General features: G+C 38.0%; 1 protein-coding gene across 2 annotated transcripts in view; it reads right to left on the minus strand.

The window, feature by feature from the left end:
• Positions 1-23,943, minus strand: part of LOC138155384 (CD302 antigen) — a 220,016-nt gene that overhangs the window by 179,725 nt on the left and 16,348 nt on the right. For both annotated transcript variants that reach the window (XM_069080612.1, XM_069080607.1), the window contains exons 3-4: positions 11,358-11,528; positions 4,616-4,780 (exon numbers count right to left, since the gene is read on the minus strand). In XM_069080612.1, coding sequence (XP_068936713.1) covers positions 4,616-4,780; positions 11,358-11,528 — 336 coding nt within the window. The remainder of the gene's footprint in view (positions 1-4,615; positions 4,781-11,357; positions 11,529-23,943) is intronic.

A 23,943-nucleotide genomic window follows, 5' to 3' on the forward strand; every position in this document is an offset into this window, starting at 1 on the left:
AAACACAGGTCTTATAATTTCACTTCCCTACTCAATAAAGTCTAATGGGGGGGAGGTGGTAAGCAGAGCCAAGATGGAAGAGTAAAAGCAGGAATTTGCTTGAGCTCCCACTCCAACTACCTCCAATACTTGTAAAAAATGACTCTAAACAAATTTTAGAGCTAAAGAACCCACAGACAGAGAGAAACAAATCTCCCACTGAAGGCAGTCTGGCAGGCCGACAGGAAGGATCTATTGTACCACACTGGGAGAGGACCTCAGTCCTATGTGAGCCGTGCTGACCCAGACCCACAGCACAGACCAGCTGGAATAGACTTCAGGGGACTAATTCACCAGTAGCTGTGGTGGTTTCCAGATTTCCACATTCTCAACCCACAAATGCCAAATAAAAAGTAAAGTTCAGTGGGGGGACTCTGTTGGAAGCAGGTGAGAGAAGAATGTGGTCCGGCTGCTGCCCCCAGGGTGGCAGAGGTGGCAGCAACTGTAGCTGCTGCTGAGTGGCTACCTCCTGAGCTCCAGGCCTACAGATCACAGGGGGACCAAGTGACCTTTCACAGGGTAATTTCTCTTGCTTTGACCTGCCTGATCTGGGTCTCGGTCTTGGGTGGCAGTCCTGGGGTGAGGAGTGCTAGCATGGCAGAGCTTGTTGAGATTGTGGAGAGGCAGTCATCTTCACAGTTCTGAGGCAGGTGCCTGGAAAAAGCTCTGACAACAGATGTACAAAACCCCAGAAATTTGGGACACAGCTCTCTCCACTCTGGAGGCAGAGTTCTACCGTGGCAAAGAGCTCCAAAGTCAAGTAATTGGCTGGCAAGATGAGCAAACAGAGGAAGCACAATCAGACCATAGAACAGCTTTTTGGGGACAAAGATGACCAAAACATAGACAAAGAACCAGAAGATAATAAAGTCAAAACTCCTGCATCAAAGGCCTCCAAGAAAAATATGAATTGGTTACAGGCCATGGAGGAGCTCAAGAAGGATTTTGAAAATCAAGTAAGAGAAGTAGAGGAAAAACTGGAAAGAGAAATGAGAATGATGCAAGTCAACAGCCTGCTAAAGGAGACCCCAAAAATACTGGAGAAAATAACACTTTAAAAAATAAACTAACTCAAAAGGCAAAAGAGGGCCAAAAAGCCAATGAGAAGAATGCCTTAAAAAGCCAAATTTGCCAGATAGAAAAGGAATGTCAAAAACTCACTGAAGAGAATAATTCCTTCAAAATGAGATTGGAGCAAATGGAAGCTAATGACTTTATGAGAAATCAAGATATTATCAAACAGATCCAAACAAATGAAAAAATAGAAGGCAATGTGAAATATCTCATTGAAAAAAACACTGACCTGAAAAATAGATCCAGGAGATGTAATTTAAAAATTATTGGCCTACCTGAAAGTCATGACCAAAAAAATAACCTAGACATTATCTTCCAAGAAATTACCAAGGAAAGTTGCCCTCATATTCTAGAAGCAGAAGGAAAAATGGAAATTGAAAGAATTCATCGATTGCCTCTTGAAAAAGATGCCAAATAGTAAACTCCTAGGAATATTATAGCCAAGTTCCAGAGTTCCCAGGTCAAGAAGAAAATATTACAAGCAGTCAGGAAGAAACAATTTGAGTATTGTGGAAACAAAATCAGGATAACACAAAATTGAGTAGCTTCTATATTAAGGGATCGAAGGGCTTGGAATATGATATTCCAGAGGTCAAAAGAGCTAGGATTAAAATCAAGAATCACCTATCCAGAAAAACTGAGTATAATACTTCAGGGGAAAATATGAATATTCAATGAAATAGAGGACTTTTAAGCATTCTTAATGAAAAGACGAGAACTGAACAGAAAAATTGACTTTCAAATACAAGAAACAAGAGAAGCATGAGAAGGTAAACAGGAAAAAGAAATCATAAGGAACTTATTAAAGTTAAGCTATTTACATTCCTACATGGAAAAACAATAATTGTAACTCATGAGACTTTTCTCAGTATTAGGATACTTGAAGGGAAATGGTATATACACACATATGTATATGTATATGTATATGTATGTATTTGGATATGTATGTATGTATATGTATATATACATATATATACATATATATATGGACAGAGGGCACAGGATAAGTTGAATATGAAGGGATGATATCTAAAAAATAAAATTAAGAGGTGAGAGGAATATATTGGGAGAAGGAGAAAGGGAGAGATAGAATAGGGTAAATTATCTCATATAAAAGAGGCAAGAGATAACTGTTAGAATGGAGGGGAAGAGCAGGAAGGTAAAAGGGAATGAATCAACTTTACTCTCATTAGATTTGGCTTAAGGAGGGAATAACATACACACTCAGTTGGGCATCTTACCCTATAAGAAAGTAGGGGGGAAGGGGACAAGAGGGGTATGATAGAAGGGAGGGTAGTTAGAAGCACATACTTTTTTTTTTAAAGCAATTGGAGTTAAGTAACTTGCTCAAGGTTACACGGCCAGTTATTTCTGGGTGTGGTGCTAAGTATCAGAGCCCGGATTCGATCCCAGGTCATCCCGACTCTGGGGCCATTGCTCTTACAAAGCACATACTTTTGAAAAGGGACAGGGTTGAAGGAGAAAACAGAATAAATCCAAGGTGGAACAGGATGGAGGGAAATACAGTTAGTCTTTCACAATATAACTACTATGGAAATGTTTTGCATAGCTACACATGTACAACCAATATTGAATTGCTTGTCTCCCTGGTGGGGGGTGGGTGAGGAGGGAAGAAGGGAGAGAATCTGAAACTCAGAGTTTTGGGTTTTGGTTTTTTTTTGCCTTTTGGAGGGCAATTGGGGTTAAGTAACTTGCCCAAGGTTACATGGCTAGTTTTTTTGTGTGTTGAGTGTCTGAGGCCAGAACCGAACTCAGGTCCTCTTGACTCCAGGGCCGGCACTTTACTCACTGTGCCACCTAGCTGTGGAACTCAAAGTTTTAAAAACAAGTGCTAAAAATTGTTTTTTTACATGCAACCAGGCAATAAGAAATAGAGGCAATGGGGTATAGAAATCCATCTTGCCCTACAGGAAAGTAATTGGGAGGGGGGTGGAGAAGGATATATGAGAGAACAGATTGGGGGAAGGGGTATTCAGTAGGCTTTCTATCTTGGGGTGGGGGGTAGGGGAGAGACAGGGAGAAAATGTGTAACTCAAAATCTTGTGGAAATGAATATTGAAAACTAAAAAATAAACAAATAAATTTTTGAAAATAAACTCTAATGGCTCTCTAAGATCAAATATAAACTCTTCTGTTCCTCATTGAAGGCTCTTCACAACCTGGCCCCTTCTTGTCTTTCCTTTTTTCTTACACATTATTTCCCCCCTTACACATTCCATGGACCAGTCACACTGTCCTAGCTGTTGTTTCTCACCATCTGACACTTCATCTCTCATCTTTTTTTTTTTTTTTAAGCAATCAGGGTTAAGTAACTTGCTTAAGGTTACACGGCCAGGTGTTTCTGGGTGTGGTGCTAAGTGTCTGAGCCCAGGATTCAATCTCCAAGTCATCCTGACACTGGAGCCGGTGCTCTTACTCGCTGTGCTACTTGGCCGCCCCCATCTCTTCAAACCCATGTACTGGTTGTCACTCACACCTGGAATGCTCTCCCTCCTAATTTCTACCTCGAAGACTCCTTTGTTTCCTTTAAGACTCAGTTCAATGCTACCACCTACATGAACCATTTCCCTGGATCTCCAGATGCTAGTGCCTTCCCTTCTAGCACACCACACCTAAGGCACCTCATTGGGCTACTTTCCATGTACTCTGTATTTATCTTGTATAGACATGTTATCTCTTCCAAAAGGACAGAAAGACCTTAGGGCAGGGACTAGTTTGTTTGTTTGCTTTTGCTTTGTATATCCAATGATTAGCATAATACTTTGCAAATAGTAAGCATAAAAAAATGCTCATTGATTGAATGATTAAACAATTAAGTATCACTTCACACACATTGTATGACTTAAAGTCCTGAACTCTACCAATGTTAAACTCTTCCTCAAGTTTAAAACCATCATCACTCATACTACCTAAACATACTTAAGTCTTTCTTACTCCTCCTTACTATATCTAATTCTATGCCTGTTTTCTTTCCCCCTTTTATCTTTTTTTTTTTTCGCCTTTTGGAAGGGGGAAGGCAGGACAATTGGGATTAAGTGACTTGCCATGGTCACATGGCTAGTAAGTGTTAAGTGAGGCCAGATCTGAACTCAGGTCCTCCTGACTCCAGGGCTGGTGCTCTATTTACTGAGCCACCTAGCCCCCCATTTTCATTCCCTCTTTCAGAGACTTTAAATATAATTTCTTCCACAAACACTTTCAACTAGAATAGATGTTAATTCAGTATTTGTCTCCCCTACCCTTTTTTCCAATATGAAGTCCATCTTCCATTTTGCACATTGCATCATGAGTATATTTTCAATGCACAGAATTATTTAAAGTCAGTGAATATCTGTCTTAATATCCTGTTGTTTATTGGTATCAATATTGTCCGAGTACATAGACAGTGTGCTTTGATATTGCTATTCATGTTATTTCTTTACATTTAATTCAAATTTTATATATAAAATATTCTATCTATATCTCCTTGGAGTTAGCTTACCTTTAAGATGAATTAACTCAGCAGCACTTGAGATGCTTACTAAGTCTGCTCCTTGATTTTGACATGAAATAAATGCTTCCTTCCATTTAAGAGATGCCTGGGTATTAAGCTGGTAGCAACTTCCAAATTGCTCATTCTTTTCCCAACCATCTTCACAGCCATCCTCTATTAAAAAGACAACATTTAAAAGACTAGACATTTTTATATCTACCATCTATCTCTTAACTTTAGTGTTTGCAGAATTTTCAGATTACAAAAATGCTACTAGTTATGTTTGATAACCTAAATACCATTACAAACAGTTGTGATGTTGGCTGTCACTGAGATAGCAATATGGGAGAAACACCAGTAGATTATTTTTTTCAGAGATCCTAAGCCTGCAATTTCAATTTTTGTTGTTGTTGTTGTTCAATTGTTTCAGTCATGCTCGACTCTTTGTGACTCCATTTAGGGTTCTCTTGGCAAAGATACTGGAGTAATTGGCCATTTCCTTTTAATAAGTGAGGAAACCAAAGAACCGAAGCAAATAGGGTTAAATGACTTGCCCAGGATCACACAGCTACTTAAGCGTCTGAAGCCAGATCTGAACTCAGGAAGATGATCTTCCTGTCTCCAGGTCTGGCACTATTCTCTGCAACAGCTATCACCAGGTAATAACTTGGGTTATGGAACACAGCTTCATGCATCCTCAAGGAGAGATGACTAAAATGTGATAAATAATTTTATTAGGGTTTTCTACAAAAAATAACCTTTAAAAATCAACATGGGATTAGTTAATTATAAGAGGAAGACAAAATACTAAGATGTATCTGGGGAGGTAGTACAATATAAGACTAAGAATTCTTTTTATCTCCACTATGAGCAATCTGTATGACTTGGGCAGTCAATTAATCTCTCTGTGCTTCAATTTCCTCATCTTTAAAAGGAGGCTCACAGGATGTAGAGTTCAAGGTCTGGAGTGGTTTAAATGATTTGTTCATGATGACAGGTATAAACAAATGGCAGAACTCAGATCTGAATGTAGGTCCCCTGCCCCAAATCCAGCTGCCTTTTAAAACATACCATATTGGGCTAAATTAGTTGATTATTTAGGCCCCTTCTACAAATCTGTTATCCCATGTATAATAAGCTTTGGGGAATGGGGGTAGGGGAAGAACACAGGCAAATGGTGGCATTTTCCTGATGCCATCACACTCGTTATCTGCTTAGCTAAATCTTTGCTTTAAATTTTTCTGCCAACAAATATTTCACTCTGCTTCAGCTACAGAGTTCTCAAGCAATGAAAATCAACTTGGAGTCTTGGCCTGTTCCTGGATCCCACAAGCCACTTGTGGGATATTATAAACCCTGTTCGATCTGTTCAAACATTTGAGGGACTACTATGTATGGGGCAACTAGGTGGCCCAGTGGATAGAGTGGTAGGCCTGGAGTCAGGAAGACCCAAGTTCAAATGTGGTCTCAGACTCTTATTAGTTGTGTGACTCTAGAGAGTCACTTAACCCTCTTGTCTCAGTTTCCTAAGCTATAAAATGAACTTTAGAAGGAAATAACAAATCACTCCAGTATCTTTGTGAAGAAGTCCCCACATGGGGTCATGAAGAGTTGGACAGTGACTAAACAACAAAACTATGTACTAAGTACCAAGCTAGAAGAATAGTATAGTTTGGCTTAAAGTAGGCATAATGTGAAATAAATCTTCAAGGGTCAATTGAGACCAAATGGTGGATGGTGTTTTTGTCTAGCTAACAACACTGGTAGCCTGCCATAGTGAAGAGTGTATGGAATGAGAGAACCTGTGTTTGAATTCTGCCTCTACTATATAATGGCATCTTAATCTCTTAGGTCCCAGTTTCCTCACTTATAAGATAATAAGATTGTATTAGATGATCTCTAAGGGCCCGTGCATCTCTAAATCTATGTTCATATAGGTAATGGGAAATCACAAAGTCTTAGAGAGACTGACATGATCAAAGCCACATTATGAAAAAGACTACTCCAAAAAAAATTCTTAAAAAATCCAAACAAACCACATTCACTGAGCCCCGGGTTAATAATCCCCGGACCCTACGGTCTGAGATTGTTTTTCACTTCAGCTCGATGATCCTATGAGTTTCTCTAGCAAGTTTAAGAGCAGGAACAGAGAAAGCAGAGGGTAGAAATCACCCAGGGCTAGGGCTTGGAAAGGGAAGTTGGTGATTCTACTGTGAGAGTGTGAACCTCATTTACACAGTTGACTGGGATTCAAGATAAGTGAAGTCTGAACAAAACAGAGACTGGGAGGTTATAATGAAGGTAAAAAATAGCTTCAGAAATGAGGCAGCAGAATTGAGGGCTCCTTTGGAGGGAGTAGGAGAAATTTAGAGTTGTAGCAGTTCCAAATCCCAAGTATGGCCTGACTGATGCCAGGCTGAAGGAGAGTTTAAGTCACTGGAATTAAAAGGATTAATAAATTTTGAGGACAGAGTAGTTGGAAAGGTCTCTCATATATATACATATATTATATACACATATATACACACATATATGTACACATAGGTATACATATATACACATATACATATATATATCTGAAAATGATGTAATTTGAAACGATGGAGACTAAAGAGAACTGGGATCTAGTTGTTGAAGTCACCGATGAAGATGTGAGCAGTCTAGTACAATAAAATAATTACTCAATCTGGCAAAAGATGTAGTTTCAAACCCAGGTTCTGTTGATGAGTACCTGTATGATTTTAAGTCACTTATGTCTCTGGGCCTCAGTTTCCTCATCTATAAAATAAAGAGACTGGACTAGTTGGACTCTAAGCTGCCATTCAATTCTACAGATATGATTTCATGGTACAGGCACTCAGGTTGTGTAGTGGATAGAGGGCTAGGCCTAGAGTCAGAAAGATCTGAGCTCAAATCCAGCCTCAGACACTAGCTGTGAGACCCTGGGCAAGTTCTTAACACTCTTTGCTTCAGTTTCCTAACCTGTAAAATGAGCTGGAGGAAGAAATGGCAAATTATTCTAGTATCTTTGCCAAGAAACCCCAAAATGGGTTTATAAAAAGTTGGACATGGCTGAAAAATGACTCAACTAAAAAAGATTTTAAGACTGCTAGGTGGTGCTGCTAGGCCTGTTGTCAATAAGACCCAAGTTTAAATCCAGCCAGACTGCCTCAGATATTTGCTAGCTGTGTGATCATGGATAAGTCATTTAACCTTCTTCTGCCTTAGACTGCTTAATGGTAAAATGGGAATAATAATAAATAGCATTTGCCTCCCAAGGATATAAGGATCAAGTGGGATATCTGTAAAGCACTTTGCACCATGTCTAGCACACAGTAGGCACTTAGGAATGTTCATTCCCTCCTTCCCTTCTTTACAGCTTGGGGTTGGCTGGTATGGTGATGGTCTTTTCTAAGACCTTATGTATGTGGTTGGTGAAACTGACCTAGAGGTCAGCAAACACTGATAATGAGGGGTAGAAAGTAGATAGAGTTAAGTGAGGAGTAGCAGCAGAAACAAGGAGTGTGGTGATGCTTTCTCTCTCACTGAATTAAGGGAATAGGAAAAGTGACCCCCTACTAGAATTGAAAGGAAATGGTGTTATCCAAAGTAAGCTTCACTTCTACTCCTAGCTTTGCTAATTAGAACTAGGAGATCTCAATACTTAAAAAAAATTTTGTGTTAAATGTCTGAGGTTGAATTTCAACTCAGGTCCTCCTGACTCTGGGGCCAGTACTCTATTCAATGCATCACCTAGCCATCCCTTCTCAATACTTCTTAACCAATAAGCGATCCTAACTTCTTAAAACCCACAGCCTTAAAAGTTCCTTTCCTTGGGTCCTCCTCCCAATCCTCATTTCCCTCCATCTCTAGTCTCTACCTTCCTAAGCAGCAAGAAGGAAGGAAGGAGGGAGGGAGGAAACAAGCATTTATTAAGTTCCAGGCACTGTGCTAAGTGCTTTACAAATATCCCATTTGATCCTCTGGGAACAACCCTGGGATATAAGTGCTATTACTATCTCCATTTTACAATTGAGGAAACTGAGGTAGACGTTAAGTGACCTGTCCAGAGTCACACAGCTATTGAGTATCTGAATCTAAGTCTTCCTGACTCCAGAGCCAGCATTCCATCCACTGTGCCACTTGGTTGCTTCCCTTAGAAAGTCATCTTCCTTAGGCCAGAGGGCAAAGTGGTCCACCAGAGAAAATTTAGATGCCCTACCAGTTCACAAGTTGCAACAACAAAAGTAAGTTGTTTTTTTTTTATAACCATCTATCTACTCATACTTTTTAAAGCATTTTGTCACATGGAAATTTCTTGGTACTTCTGGATATTGTATCCAAAAACAAAAATGAAATTTCTCTATCAAACATTATCATTGAATGACGTGAATTTTTACATGAATTATGCAACATGAAGCAGTATCAAACTGTTGTTTGTTGTGTGTGTGGGGAGATGGTGAGAAGTCACCATTTGGCTGGTTCTGGCCTGCTCTGGAACGTCTCGGCTCCTGTGATGACACATGAAGCAGGGCAGACTGGGACATGTTCATACAGAGTAAAAGCAGACTTATTCTGTCAGTTAGGTACCGAGTAAAAATCATTACTGTTTCTGATCTCTTCAAGTGTTTGCATACTTGGTCGACACTGATGTGTATGAAACTCTCAGAATGCCTGGCTAGTCAATCACCAGAAATGTTTGTTCTTAGCACAGTGAGCTAACTTTTAAATCTCAGATATGAAATGTTAGTCTAGTTAAAGAGAGCACATGAACTCTATTTTGGCTGAAAAATAGGTGATCAGATTGTTTTTGCCGTTTCCCTTTGCATTCTATTTCTGACTGGATACATGGAGCTTGTTATCTGCTGTTCCAAAGATTCGGAGTGTACTGAGCTCTTGACTTGGAGTCAGGAAACCCTAAGTTCAAATTTGACCTCAGAAACTTACTGGCTGTGTGACCCTAGGCAAATCACTTAATCTGGTTGCCTCAGTTTCCTCATCTGCAAAATGAACTAAACAAGGAAACGGCAGATAACTCCATCATCTTTGCCAAGAAAATTCCAAATGGGACCACAAAGAGTAAGATACCACTAAACAACTCAACAGATTAATATTTCTGCTTAGCAAATATATCCAAGTCTGAACATGTTATACAATATCCAAATTTATCATTAGTTATAATACCTGTTTTATATAGTTAAGGAAGAACCACTATACAATCATCAAAAACAAAGAATCTGGCTGAAAAAGATGTACCTGATGATTCAGAGTATCATGATGAAGCTCGGCATGACAAGTTACATGTTTAGCAGAATGATACAGTAGGATAACACTAACTCTGGAGTCAAAGACTCCAGATTAAAATCCTGCTTCTGACACTTTTTACCTTAAACAAGCCATGACTTTCGGTGTCTCAGTTTTCTAGCCTTCAAAATGAGAAGGTTAAAACTTGATGGGTCTAAGGACTCTTCTGTCTCCAGCTTCATGAATCTCTGATCAGGAAGGTAGGAATCTCCCATCTCAGGGAACATTTCTATATTTCTACTTTCAGATCTTCATTTAATAATTCAAGCTGACCCAAATCACCTAGTTCATGATGTCAATTTAGAAAAAAAAAAAACCCAAACTAAAAACACACCCAGCTGAACATCTGACTTCTGGACTAAAACGCAATGGATTGAAACAGTACAGGTTTTTTTTTTTCTTTAATCTGAAAAGCACATTTCCAAGAATCAGTGATGTTAAAATCAGAGGGGATATTTATAAGTTCTCAAATTAAGGAACTAATAAAAGATTAACATTTTGAAGAAGAGCTGAAAAAAGTTACATGTAATTCATTTTTTAAAATGACCAAAAAAACTTTTTTTGGAAACAAGGCAGAAAATTACTAAGAAATTGCCAATGAACTTCTCAAAACCATCAAGTTATGGCATATAAGATGTCACTGGAGTTCCATGTCATGTATTCACACTTGGACTTCTTCCTGGGAAAACCTAGGGGCTTTTAGTAATGAGCACAGGAAACTCGGCCATCAGGAAATCTCCAAGATGGAAAAATGCTAACTTGGCAATTGGAAAACAATTACTAGCCAATTATTATTGGATGCTGAGGAAAGATTTTATGGGTGACATATGACAGGAAATCATCAACTACATCTGAGTGAGTTAAATGAAGTCAATTCAGTTCTGTTTAAAAAAAGATTTTTAAAATGTAAAACTGAAGATGGTGGGTTAATAAAAGCCACAATTGAAATCAGCACAAAATCTCCAATACTCTAAGGTGAATATTTTATGGATGTGACAAAAAAATTTTTTTGCTGACACCCCGTGTTATTAATGTCAATTGAGACATAAAATACATAGATGTATGATTCACACACACACATACCCACACACAGAGTGTTTGGTACCATCTGTAAAGTGTCCAGAGCAAAGAAGAAATGATAGAGATAACCTATAAAATGTTGAGATCCTCCTGTTTGCAAATAATATTTTATTTATCGCATCAAAATCCCAGATCATAGATTTTAATTTCAAATTGAATCCACAACCCTTCAAAGAGTTCAGCTTGTTCATGTATCTTAACTAGATCTTCCCATATACCATTTTATTAGAAAAAAAAATAATGACATGAGGATTTTAGGTACCTTAGTTTTCCAATGGGAAAACAATATTTTGGAGCAGAGGGCAGTTTGGTCATTCTCAAATCATACCAAGGAGGGGGCTGCTTATGCAGTCCTATCCATACATACCTGGTTTTAAGCAAATTCCCCACTTCTGGTCATATGGATAATTTAAAGTTGTAGCACACCATGTTCCATTATGATTTTCATCAGTGATGCATTCATGGTGCCAGACACCATCATTTAAGAAAGGAAACTCACAAGGCCTCCCATAAGAGTTCCCATCCCGGGTATATATTTCTGTTAAAAAAGAAAGAGACAAATTAGTCAGTTTCAAAGGATCAGTTTCAGAGACAATAAAAGTGCTATGTGATTTGTGCCACTGAGAACTTTTTAAAAGGTCCATGGGTTGTTCTTTTAAAAAATTTGACAAAAGGTAGATTAATGTGTCTACCTATTGTTTTATTACTGTTCCAACATACAGTATATTAATTTAAGATGCTTGTTGTACCTGCAGGAAACACCAGCTAAAACACCAAGAACAATTTATGAAGTTATCTTTCTGTTTAGATTTCTATTCCCAAACCTAATAATTTGTCTGACATATTCTGCCTTTTCCATAGACTAACAATATAAACTAAATCCTCTTGCTGTGAAATGCTGTGACCCACGAAAGCCAAATCAGTGTATAACATAATGATTATTAACTAGGAAAAATCCATCTTGATTAATCAATTGACAAATGTTTACTAAGTCTACTATACAGGTATGGAAAACATGGAAATATAACACATAGTCCCTGATTTCAAAGAGCTTACATTTAGGTGGAGAGACAGAAATACAATTATATGCAAAAAATTTTGGGCAGGTAGGTGGCACAGTAGATAGAATATGGGGCCTGGAGTCAGGAAGACCCAAGTTCAAATCCAGCCTCAGACAATTAGTTGCTATGTGACCCTGGGCAAATCATTTAGCCCTCACTGCCTCAATTTCTTCAACTATAAAGTGAACTGGAGAAGGAAATGGCAAAACATTCCAGTATCTTTTCTAAGAAAACCCCAAATGGCATCACAAAAAAGCCAGGTATGACTGAACAATAACAAAATTTTACAAAATATTTTTATCATCAAATTGTGTGGTACTCACAAGAACAACAGAAGTCAGAGAAGGAAGAGACAAATATTGATTGGCCCCAGCAGTACTTGAAAGTATCATTAAGAGAAATTAGTTATGGAAATGGAATTATTTATTATTCATCAACTTGCTATTTATTCTCCATGGACATTAGCATATGTATGGCTTAGAGCTGCGACAATGCTATCCATCAAGGATTCTTATAACTATAGTTACATCCCAAATCTACCAAACAAGCAGTTTTTGTAGGCCCAAGTGCTGCTAATTGTTTTTACATTTTTAAATGCAATAAAAATGTATTTAAAAGTATAAAAACCATTCTTAGGGCACCCTGCAGGCTGTAGTTTGTAGATCTCTGCTATCAATAAATAAATTTTAGTTGCGAGGAAGAAAGGGTTCTATTAAATACTTATAATTAATATAACATAAGTAATTAAGTAAATAATTGCATCTACTATGCAAGTGCTGTAGGAGCCACAAAGTTTAGATAAGACACAGTCCCTATCTTCGTAGTTTATAGTCTAATAAAAAGATATAACTATAATATATTATTATGTAGCACAGATTGTCTCCCTCTCCAAAGGGAACCTATGGGAGATAGGTGGGGTTAAGTCACAGAACTGATGTGAAAGAGACACCTCAGTCCAACCTGTGCCCTAACAAGAACTGTCTCTTCAACACACTTACCAAGTGGTCATCCAGCCTTTAGGACCTCAAATGAAGAAGAACCTGCTACTTCCCAAGACAGCCCATTCCAATTTTGTCTACCTCTGCTACAAAATTCTTCCTTTTATCAAATTTAAGTCTGCCTCCTTTGTAACTGCTACCTGGTTCTCCTATTCCTAGCTGGGTCTAATATAATCACCCCTTCCAGGTCCCTTACATATCTGAAAGTGTCCTGAAGCCTTTTCTTATCCAGTGTTAAAAGTATTCAGGATTATAGAAGAGAATCTTAGTCAGGTATGAATCATTATGTGGACTGAAAATTCTGATATAGCAGAAAGGAAAGGGCCGGGAAATAAGGAGTCCTCCTTGCTCTACCACTAATTAGCTAAAAGACCACAAGCAGGTCATTTTTCTTCCTCTGCAAACAAGGGGTCTGGACTAGATGGAAATTAAGTTCCAAAGGAGCTACAGCATTTTATAGTTACACGATTTCAGCTTTGTGATTGATCAGGTTTGGCAGCCCACAGAAATTATAAAAAGTATGCCCAAAGTGGCTGATTTTATAATACTACTGCTGCTGCTACTAATAATAATAGCATTCATAGAATGCTTTAAGGTTTGCTAATTGCTTTATATGTTATCTCATTTGCTTCTCACAGTGTGGTTTGTCCTTCGTTCTCAAAGAGAACTATGACATCAGGAAGATGATGACATGATTTGCAATTGACTTTGATGTGAGGGAGGGAAGTCACCAGCCTCACTTTCTCCTCCAGAGCCATCTGGGTCCAGTGGCCAGATTATTCATCGGGATGACTGGATATGACCCAGGATGCTGTGGGAGCTTTGGCCCTTTTTAAGCTAAGGCCTTTTCAAGTTCTCACTTTGAGTAAGGCAACTCCCATTCAGTGAATAGGCCTTTTTAAGAAGTGAGTCAAAGGATATCCCCTTTAATAAAAAAAAATCAAACTGGGAGGGGAAGATCCTCAGGGTTGCTGGCCAAAAGAGAAACAATTACTATTTACATTCACTCTGGACCAGGAGGGCCCCAAAAAATAACCATTAAGTGGTACTTGGGCGGGTATTTATTGTTCAATCCGTGAGGTCCAGAGTGAACTTGGTTTAAAGCTTGGTCTTTGAGAAAGAAATCTAGCCAGCATACCCCAAGAGAACTAGGTAACTTTTCTTCTTCTTTTTTTTTTTTTTTGGAGGAGGAAGGCAGGGCAATTGGGATTAACTGACTTGCCCAGCTAGTAAGTGTTAAGTGTCTGGGGCCACATTTGAATTCAGGTCCTCCTGACTTCATGGCCAGTGCTCTATTCACTGCACTACCTAGCCGCCCCCCAACTAGGTAACTTTTGGCCATCAAAATTTACCTTCTTTTAGGAGAACACCTTCAGGCAAGGGAGAAGGGAGGAGAGAAAAGAGGAGGGGAGGACAGTTCCTTGAGCTCCTCAATTTCTCCTTCATCTTCAGCAGAAGGATATTGCCCGAGAGAAATGATTATTTTTCTCTTGTATTTAATAACTCATCATTGAATTAGGACTAAGGTTTTTCCCCTTTTCTACTCCCTCATCTGGAAATCAACCAGTGTGGGAAATCTTGGGCAAAGACTTACCCAGGGTAAGAACTAATCAAAGACAGTCTCTGCTGGCAAAATTCAGCTCTGGTAAATTCTACCGTGTGGCAAAGGCATCTGTGAGTACATTCGTATTGACAGATTGAGTCTACTTTTGGAGGACCATTCTAGCTGCACGTGGAGAGGCTGATCACTAGTAAGCTGACTATTCGATGATAAATGTCTTAGCCGTAGCAATCTCTGGGATAAAAAATCTGCTCTCCAGTCTTATTAGCCCTCATTCTGCTTCTTCAATGACAGTGGCATAATGGTGCTAAGAAATTACAATTTTTACACTACCTAGAAGCATGAACTTACTTTCTGGTAACCTAAATGTCAGATCCTTTTCTAGTAACAAATGAGTTGATAGTGAGCAGCTATGGAAAGAGCATTGGACTTAAACTGAGAATATCTAGGTCCTGATCTCAGGTTTTCTGCTACTTGTGTGGACAACTCATGAACTTTTCTTGTTAACTTTAGTTTTCTCATCTATAAAATAATGGATATTGATATCCAAAGTTCATTCCACCTCTAAATCTATAATCTTACCAATGCTGAAATTCTCATTAAAATTAAAGAGACATAAAAAAATAATAGTTGATTGCAAGGATGCGTCACAGATTCTTCATACAGAGTTTAAAGAAAAGGTGGTGGAATGTGTCCAAGGGCAACAAGAAACACAACTTTATGGGACACTTGGTCGTCTAGTATTCTCACAGTATGATCCTGTAAGGCAGATGATATTATAACCATTTTCCAGATATGAGAAGTTAAGGCTGAGAAAAGTTAAGTGACTTACCCATAGCCACACAACTAATAAGTGTCTTAAGCAGGATCTGAATTCAGGTTATCCAGATTTCTATCTAGCCTCTACCCAATGTACCACCCCAGCTGCCTACATGATGAGTGAGGATGGGATGACTTATCAATATCAGTCACATTTTCCTAACCAACGTCTTATTGCCTGTGGAATAAGAGGGGTTCCAGCAGGGATTTACAGTCTAGTCCATTTATAAAAAGAAAAATCAAGCCAAAAACTAAGTATAGAAAGAGGCAGACATAATATTCTACTAAGTATTATGAGTGTAGAAATGGACCATTTCTTTTAGTCATTTACCTAATTACACCAGTTCTCCAAAAATCTCTACTTTGGTCTAAAAATGAGTAACTGTCACAGAAGACAGCACACCCTGTATCTGAATTACCACACTCTGAGGCTAGGGGTGGGACATGTGGGATTTAAGTGGAAGTATAGAGGATGTTCAGGCTGGAGAATGGGAGATTTGGGAGGATATGATGGTTGTCTTTTAGTATCCAAGGGGCCCTCACATGGAAGGGATTAAACTTGTTCCCTGTGGTCCCATAGGCCAGAGCAAGGAATGGATTAAGTTTAACTTTCATTGAAATTCATATGGCATGATTTTGAAGGCCCTTAACCATCTTAATTGTCCCCCCTTTTCCTAATGGAATGTTCTTCCTAAAATATGCCAACTCAAAGCTGATCACAATATTCTATTTTTTTTTAATTTTGCCTTTTGGAGGGCAATTGGGGTTAAGTAACTTGCCCAAGGTTACATGGCTAGTATTTTTGTGTGGGTGTTAAGTGTCTGAGGCCGGAACCAAACTCGGGTCCTCCCGGGTGGTGCTTTACTCACTGCGCCACTTAGCTGCCACATGATCACAATATTCTAAACATGACCTGACCAGGGCAAAGAAGAGTTGGGGGCACTCATATTTCTTCATTCATATTCATTTTGGATACTGTATCTTTGTAAATGCAACTTAAAATACCTTTAGCTTTTTGGGCTGCCATATTACCACATAGAATCTTTTTTTTCTTCTTTTTGAGGGGGGAAAGTAGGGCAATTGGGGTTAAGTGACCTCCCCAAGGTCACATGGCTAGTTTTTTTGTTAAGTGTCTGAGTCCGAATTTGAACTCAGGTCCTCCTGACTGCAGGGCCAGTGCTCTATTCACTGTGCCACCTAGCCACCCCAAAACAGAATCATTTTTTAAAAAATCATTTGACGAGTCTTAAAATTCCCTCAAAGTATTGTAGTAGCAGTTCAATATATATGTGCTGATCATAATTAACAACTCATACTGATGTAGTTTAAGTTTCTAAAAGTGTTTTCCTCACAACAACCTTATCAGGCAGGTAGAACAAGGACCACTAGCTCTATCTTACAGATAAAAAAACAACTTTGAGAGGTGCATTAACTTGCTGAGGGTTATACTCTTAGGACAGGAGGTAGGATGATGATGGTAATTAATAATTCGGTCAATGAAAAACATTTTTAACAAGCAATTAAGGATTCAATCATTCTTCTCTTCATGCTCTCATATCTCCTTAGTTTATTCAAATCTTTGCTCAGTATCAGATTAAAAAAGATTAAAAAAAGAAAGAGCTACAAGAAGGAAGGATCCATGAAGTCAGAGGACTTCATAGTCCATTAGAAAGTCATAAAAGCAATTATCAAGTCATTAGAGACTTCTCCAAAGAGCATCAACACATCTTTCACACAACTGAAAAGAGAAGCATGAGATAGTAATACTGCACAGATCTGGTTGCCATTCATATTCCTGGACATTGCACAAAGAAGCCAGAAACTGGCATTGTGTTGTCTGGGCAACAGCAAATGTGTTTGATCAGAACACGCACAGACACACACCAGCACAACCAGAAAAAGCAAGGACTGCCTATAGGATTTTATTTACAACTTTTTTTTTTTAATGTAAAGGAAGGTACACCAACCTGCACCATAACTAGTCTGAATCTCTGTAGAGGAAGTTTTCCTATAACATAATGGAGCAATGGACAGGGCAATGGTGCTATTGATTATCGATTGATTATCAGCCTGAGAAACAAATAACCCAAAACTGCGACTCTCCCTACTTTGCATACATGGAGGCTGTCCTTTTATTTATTATAATTTCGCAGAAACATGGAACCTGAGAGTTGGAAGGGCTTCAGTGACTATCTAATTCAATCCCTTTGTGACCTTTGCCTCTCAGGCTACAAAAAGCCTATCTGAGCAAAGGGTGTCCACTGGAGCATGATGGCTAATTTCTTGGTATCCTAAGGTTTGGTTTTACCAAATGAAGTTGGAAGGGGAGCCTAATTGAGGCATCCCAACAAACCTTTCTGAAGAATGTTAAATTAAATGATCGACAATAACAAAAACCCTGCTCAACTCTGCTAACTGCTTAAGAGAATTCTTTTTCTGTTCGTATCCTGTTGTTTCTGGACTTCTTACGTCCCCTGTGTTTCCTGTAGCTAGACAATCAACTCTCAAGGGGAACGCTCTCCTCTCAACACACCAGCTTGTGCTGAAAGGAACCTTAAAATAATAGCTCTAGGGTCAACAGAGCAAATCAGCTATTTCAGTGGTTAGATAAATAGTCAGCTTACTTGTTAGAACAAAGAGGCAAATGAACAAGGAGCTCCATATGCAACCTTGGTCTGCATCCACAGTGTGTATTCTGGTAAAAGACTACCGGAAATGGTTAGTCTAGATGCCCATTACTTGTGACAGTTTGTCCTACCTTGGTCTTTCTTGCCATAAAAGAATCTGATCACATTAGCAGCAGTCCTTCACTAAATTATGCCTCCCTTGAATAACCAAATAAATACCAACATATAAAAGTGTTTCCTTATATCTTAGACAGCCCTGGGTTAGAATTTCTATAGTTATAATAATTATATAGTTAGTTATACTTTGTCTTGAGAAAAGCAGGAAACATTCATTAGGACCCTAGATTTTGAGCTCAAAGACACTTCTGAAGGCATCTAGTCCAAACTCTTCATTTTAGAGTTGAGGCAACCAATGACTGACTCAAGACCACAAAGGTCATCAAGAGAAGTGTTGGGATATGAATCCATGACTTCTAACTCCAAAGCCAACAAATGTGTCACTATGACATGTTATAGAAAAGGACATGTAGGTAATGTGACCATGTTAAGTGTGAATGAATACATATTGAAAATAAAATATTTTATGGCATAGAAAACCTATAATCCCTTCATACTTTGTTATAAGTGTTCTTATGCTTCCCAGAAGAGGAGGGAAAAATAAAATGCCAGATTCTGTTCATTGACAACTAGATCCATGGTAGTGATAGACCTTGATTTCTTTAACTCAGGCTTCTAGTATCTTTGTTCACATTTTATTTCTACTCTGATTTTAGGTTCTTTGTTCCCTAATTTTGCTTACCAAGGAAAATGGCTATAAACCTTGGTTAAATTAAGGAGTCTACTCAAAACATTGCTTGACTATATCCAGTGGTAAGAATTAAAATAATCTACTAGATGGAGCTCTGTCAGTCTCAACACATTAAAGTCTAAGCAAAAGCCAAAAACAAAAACAGAAATAAAGGGGGAAAGAAATTGAAGAATACTGCCAATATGCAATCCAAAATGGGAAATAATAATGGATTTTGCCTAAACAAGTATGATTCAGCAAGTTAAAATTTTTATTCAATGTTTGTTTTGTTCTGTTATAATTTGAAGGCTGTAACTCTTTTCTTTCTTTTTTTTTTTAAGCAATTGGCGTTAAGTAACTTGCTCAAGGTTACACGGCCAGTTATTTCTGGGTGTGATGCTGAGTATCTGAGCCAGGATTTGATCCAGGTCATCCCAACACTGGAGCCGGTGCTCTTACTCGCTGAGCCACCTGGCCTCCTCTAAGCAATTGGGGTTAAGTAGCTTGCTCAAGGTTACACGGCTAGGTGTTTCTGGGTGGGTGCTAAATGTCTGAGCCCGGGATTCAATCTCCAGGTCATCCTGACACTGGAGCAGGTGCTCTTACTTGTTGTGCTACCTGGCCACCCCTGTAACTCTTTTCTATTTCCAAATTAGAGTGAGATTTTTAAGTCACAAACTCCAAATACTAAGCAACAAATGGCTGCCAAATTTAAGAAAAAGGAAGGGAAATGAAGGAAAAACTGTTCTCTCCCAAAGAGGAAAGAGAAAATGGCCAAAGGAAAACACAATTAGCTGTTTTTCTCATAAGCAACTGTGATCTTATGGATAACAAGAAAAGGGATTTCCTTGCAGAGAAAGGAACCAATACTAAGAGATGGAAACAGAAAGAAAAAGTTGCCAGGGCAGGCCAATAGCACTAATGAATCATGATACAAAAGGTCTGGTATTTCTTTTATCATTGTGGTTCAGCTCTTTGAATGCAAGCAATAGTTTCTCTGTGTCTCATGAGTAGTTAAGGTTAAAGACTCAGCACCTGGTGACCAATACTCTAGGAAAGGAGTTCTCTGTACTTTAACTAGGCTGATTCTTGGACAACAATCACCGTACCTGGGCTTAGACTAAAAGCTTGTCCAGTGTGGTGAGATCTGCCAGAGTTGGCAATTTTGTGGCCTACCTTCTGAGATCCCAGATTCTGTCTCATTGCATAATGAGTTAACAGGGTTAGATATAAGTGGAGGTATAAATGAATACAGAGTTAAACTGTCAAATTAAACAGTTGATAAATAGTTATTGATAAATAGTAGATAGAAACAGACTACAAAATTATTTTATATGACAAAAAGAACTTATGTAAGTAATGTAGTGATGATTCGATACTAGGAAAATAAAAAATATATGATTGTAATAATAGATATAGGACAGGTTTTTGAAGAAGTACACTTTCCATTTATGTTTTAAAAAAGCACTGAAAAATATAGGAAGAGAAGGATTTTTCTTTTTTTTTTTAGAGGGGCGAAGGCAAGGCAATTGGGGTTAAGTGACTTGCCGAAGGTCACATGGCCAGTAAGTGTTAAGTGTCTGAGACCACATTTGAACTCAGGTCCTTTTGACTCCAGGGCCGGTGCTCTATTCACTGTGCTACCTAGCTGCCTCAAAAGAGAAGGATTTTTTTCCTTTAATATGTCATAAAGTATATTCTTGAAACAAAGAGCTAGAATCCTGAGTTATTCTTCACCCAACATCCTTTCCCCCAGTCCTCATTAATACAAAATAGCATGGTCTTGTCATCACTCCTCTTTGACCTAGTTTTAGAAATGAATCCTATAGCAACAGGGTATGAGAAAGAAAAAATAAATATCTGTAAAGAAGAGGTTATTAACAGATTTATTTGCATGTGACATGACTGTCAATCAGTCAACAACTATTTATTATGTGTTTACTATATGCCAGGTACTGTGTTAGGCTTGAGGATTCAAAAAAAAGAAAGAAAAATGTCTCCTTCCTCAAGAAACAAACATTCTAATAGTGGAGACAACATGTAAAAATTGAGGAGCATAAAAGATAGAGAATGGATGAAGGTAATAATCTGAAATCAGGGGCTAATTAGGGTGAATGGGGAGAAAACAAAGTATCGATGCAATAGCTGCCTTCAAGAGTAACACAGTAGGGGTATGAGATTAAACTACAAAAGTCCATCTACATTTTTATATACCACTAAAAATTCATGAATATTCAAAGGAATAGAAATAGAACCATTATTCATGATAAAAGTGTACATACACCAAATATTTGAGCATTAGATTGCCAAGGCAGACATCAGACCTACATAAGGGTAACTTTTAAATGGGCTTGATGCAAACAAAGAAACTTTCTAGTTAGAGAAATAATACATATTCATGGATAGGTCAACCTGATATGGAAAAATAGCAGTATTTCCCAAATTAAATGTGTGGATTCAATGCAATGCCAATTAAAATGCCAATGGTCTACTTTATGGAATTGTATACAATACTTAAAATGTATCTGGCATGCAGGTAACATATTTATTAACAGCTTATGATGTGAGAGAAGCCATGCTAGGGATATAAATATGGGTAAACAGCCAAATATATCAAGAGGAACAGATTTTTAAAATTTATTGAAAACTGACATTTGGAATCTTATAAGGAACTGATAACAATTTGTAAAAGTAATATTCATCCTCCAGTAGAGAAAAAAACATTGCAAATGACTATTTGAAAAATTAATCATTTCCTAAGAAAATGCCCATTAAAACATCTTTGAGTTATTCCCTTGTATCTATCAAATTGGTAAAAAAAAAATTAAGAACTACAAAAATCAGTGTTGGCAGGTTCATAAGGAAACTGACATCCTATTACATTATCAATTGAGTTTTTAGTAGGTACACAAGTTTTTTTGTGCAACTCCTTGGCAGTATCTGGTAAATGCTATAAAGTGGGATAAGCACTAGACTTGAAACCAGAAGGTTCAAATCCCAATTTTTCTATTGCCTGGGCAGCTCTGGGCTTCAGTTTCTCCATCTGTAAAGTAAGTGTGTTAGAACAGATAATTGCTGATGTCCCTTTCAGCTCAAACATCCTGTGAATTTGAAGTAAGAGTTACAAAGCTGAAGAATATCCCCTTTGAGCAGGTGATCCTAACATCAGAAAGTAGATGGCCAAAAAAAAAAAGCATATTTATACAAAAATATTTAATAGCTGCCTTATTTGTAATAACCAATGTAATGTCTAATGAATGAGGAATGACTGAGAAAAAGGTGTGCCATAAAATGAAAAATATGAACATAAAGAAACATGGAAAGGGATGAGAATTTTGTAAGGAAATAGGAATAAAATATACCTGGACTGTGAATATATTTTGAAAGAACAGTAATAATAAACACGGGTATAAAAATTTGTACTTACATTTTCAAAAACAAATGAGACCTCTGTCTCAAAAACAACTATATTTTGCTAAAATATATTGTCCATAAGGAGGGTTTTGTTATGCTTGTTAATGTATAGTTTCTTAGTATCCAATGGCCATGGCGATGTTTAATTATGGAGGATTTTGTTATCCTTTTAGAATTCAGTTTCTCAGGATCCATGATCATGGCAATGTCTGGTTTCCAGGTATTATATAATGACTCCCAGAATAGCCCCAAGGATCCCAGAATCATGGTGATAGGCAGTCCTATTGTGACTGCGCCATGAGATATGGGGGTGACGTAACTGATATTTACTATACTTGCACAGAATGACAATATTGCCAAAGTTAACTTGTGAGCTTAATGTTGGCAAGATACCCGCTTTGTCTGTTGTCCTATAAGGTAAGTGGGTACTGGTCAGTGAGTGGTGAAACCATAGGTAATGCACAGAGAAGTCCATGTACACCTTCCTCAACCTGCCCCATTGAGGCTTGTGATTTCAGGGAGTGGACAAGCTGTGCCTGTCTCAATTGATCCTATAGAGACATAGAGGTAGTTCCCACTCCCCCACCCCCTTCTCCCTGGCCTCTACAAGAAGGGTTGTTAGGGAATGCTGTAGGAGCTCCCATTATCACTAACTCCCTCTTGAGAAGACTAGACTAAAGTAATATTATTAACCCCTCTGAAGCTATCTTCCTGTCTGACCAGATCAAGAGTGAACCTGTTAGAGACTGGAGTCCCAAACCTCCCGTGCCTTCTGTGTGTTATCTGTCAAACATATACAAACCTCAGAGCATAAACAGATTTGAATTTAAGATAAATTTGGCATTTTTCTTCATTTCATGAACTTATTAAGCTTATAACTCAAAATTATGAGGAAAAACTGTCACGGGTTCTGAAGTCGAATCTAGTTTAAGTGAGTATTTTGAGAACACATTTTCTACAGTTATGCATAAGTTTTAGATGGGAAAAAGGTAAGCACTCAAGAGCTAACTGGTGATGGATAGCTATCTTATGTATGGATATTATATATAATCTATAAGTATAAATAAAGCAATCTGATAAATAAGAATCAAAACTTTATATTTTGTTTCAATATCAAAACACATTTAGCTGTTCAGTTTTTTTTCCCAGGAAATCTGTGTTAATCAAACTTTATCTTATAGTTTGAACTATGACTGATCTTTCTCTGTCTTCAATAAACATTTATTAAGAGCCTGCTCTGTGCTAGACATTGTAAGTACTAGGGATTCCAGAAAAGGTGAAAGAAAGTCTGCCCTCAAGGAGCTAATAGTCTAATGGAGGAGACAATGAGCCAACATGTAGGTACAAACAAGATATATGCAGGACAAATGGGAGATAACAAATTAAGTTGATATACATGAGTATGTGGACATATAACCAAAAGAAAAATGTGAATTGCATATGAAGCTACTTATTATGTATGGCTTGGGTTTTTAAAACACACAATAAATTTAACACAGTAGCACCAACAACGCCCTGCTTTTCAATGATCCCTTCTGAACTTTTGTCTGAATTTTTAAAATGTTTCATTAAAGGTCTTCCTCCTTTTTTTTTTTTTTTAGCATTACTATCACAATGGGCAATTAGGTGGCACAGTAGATACAATCCTGGACCTGGAGTCTGGAAGACACATCATCCTGAGTTCAA

The sequence above is a fragment of the Petaurus breviceps genome, unplaced genomic scaffold (assembly GCF_028583685.1).
Source record: "Petaurus breviceps papuanus isolate PSGF00001 unplaced genomic scaffold, PetGlider_PUasm1.0 91133, whole genome shotgun sequence".
Taxonomy (NCBI): Eukaryota; Metazoa; Chordata; class Mammalia; order Diprotodontia; family Petauridae; genus Petaurus; species Petaurus breviceps.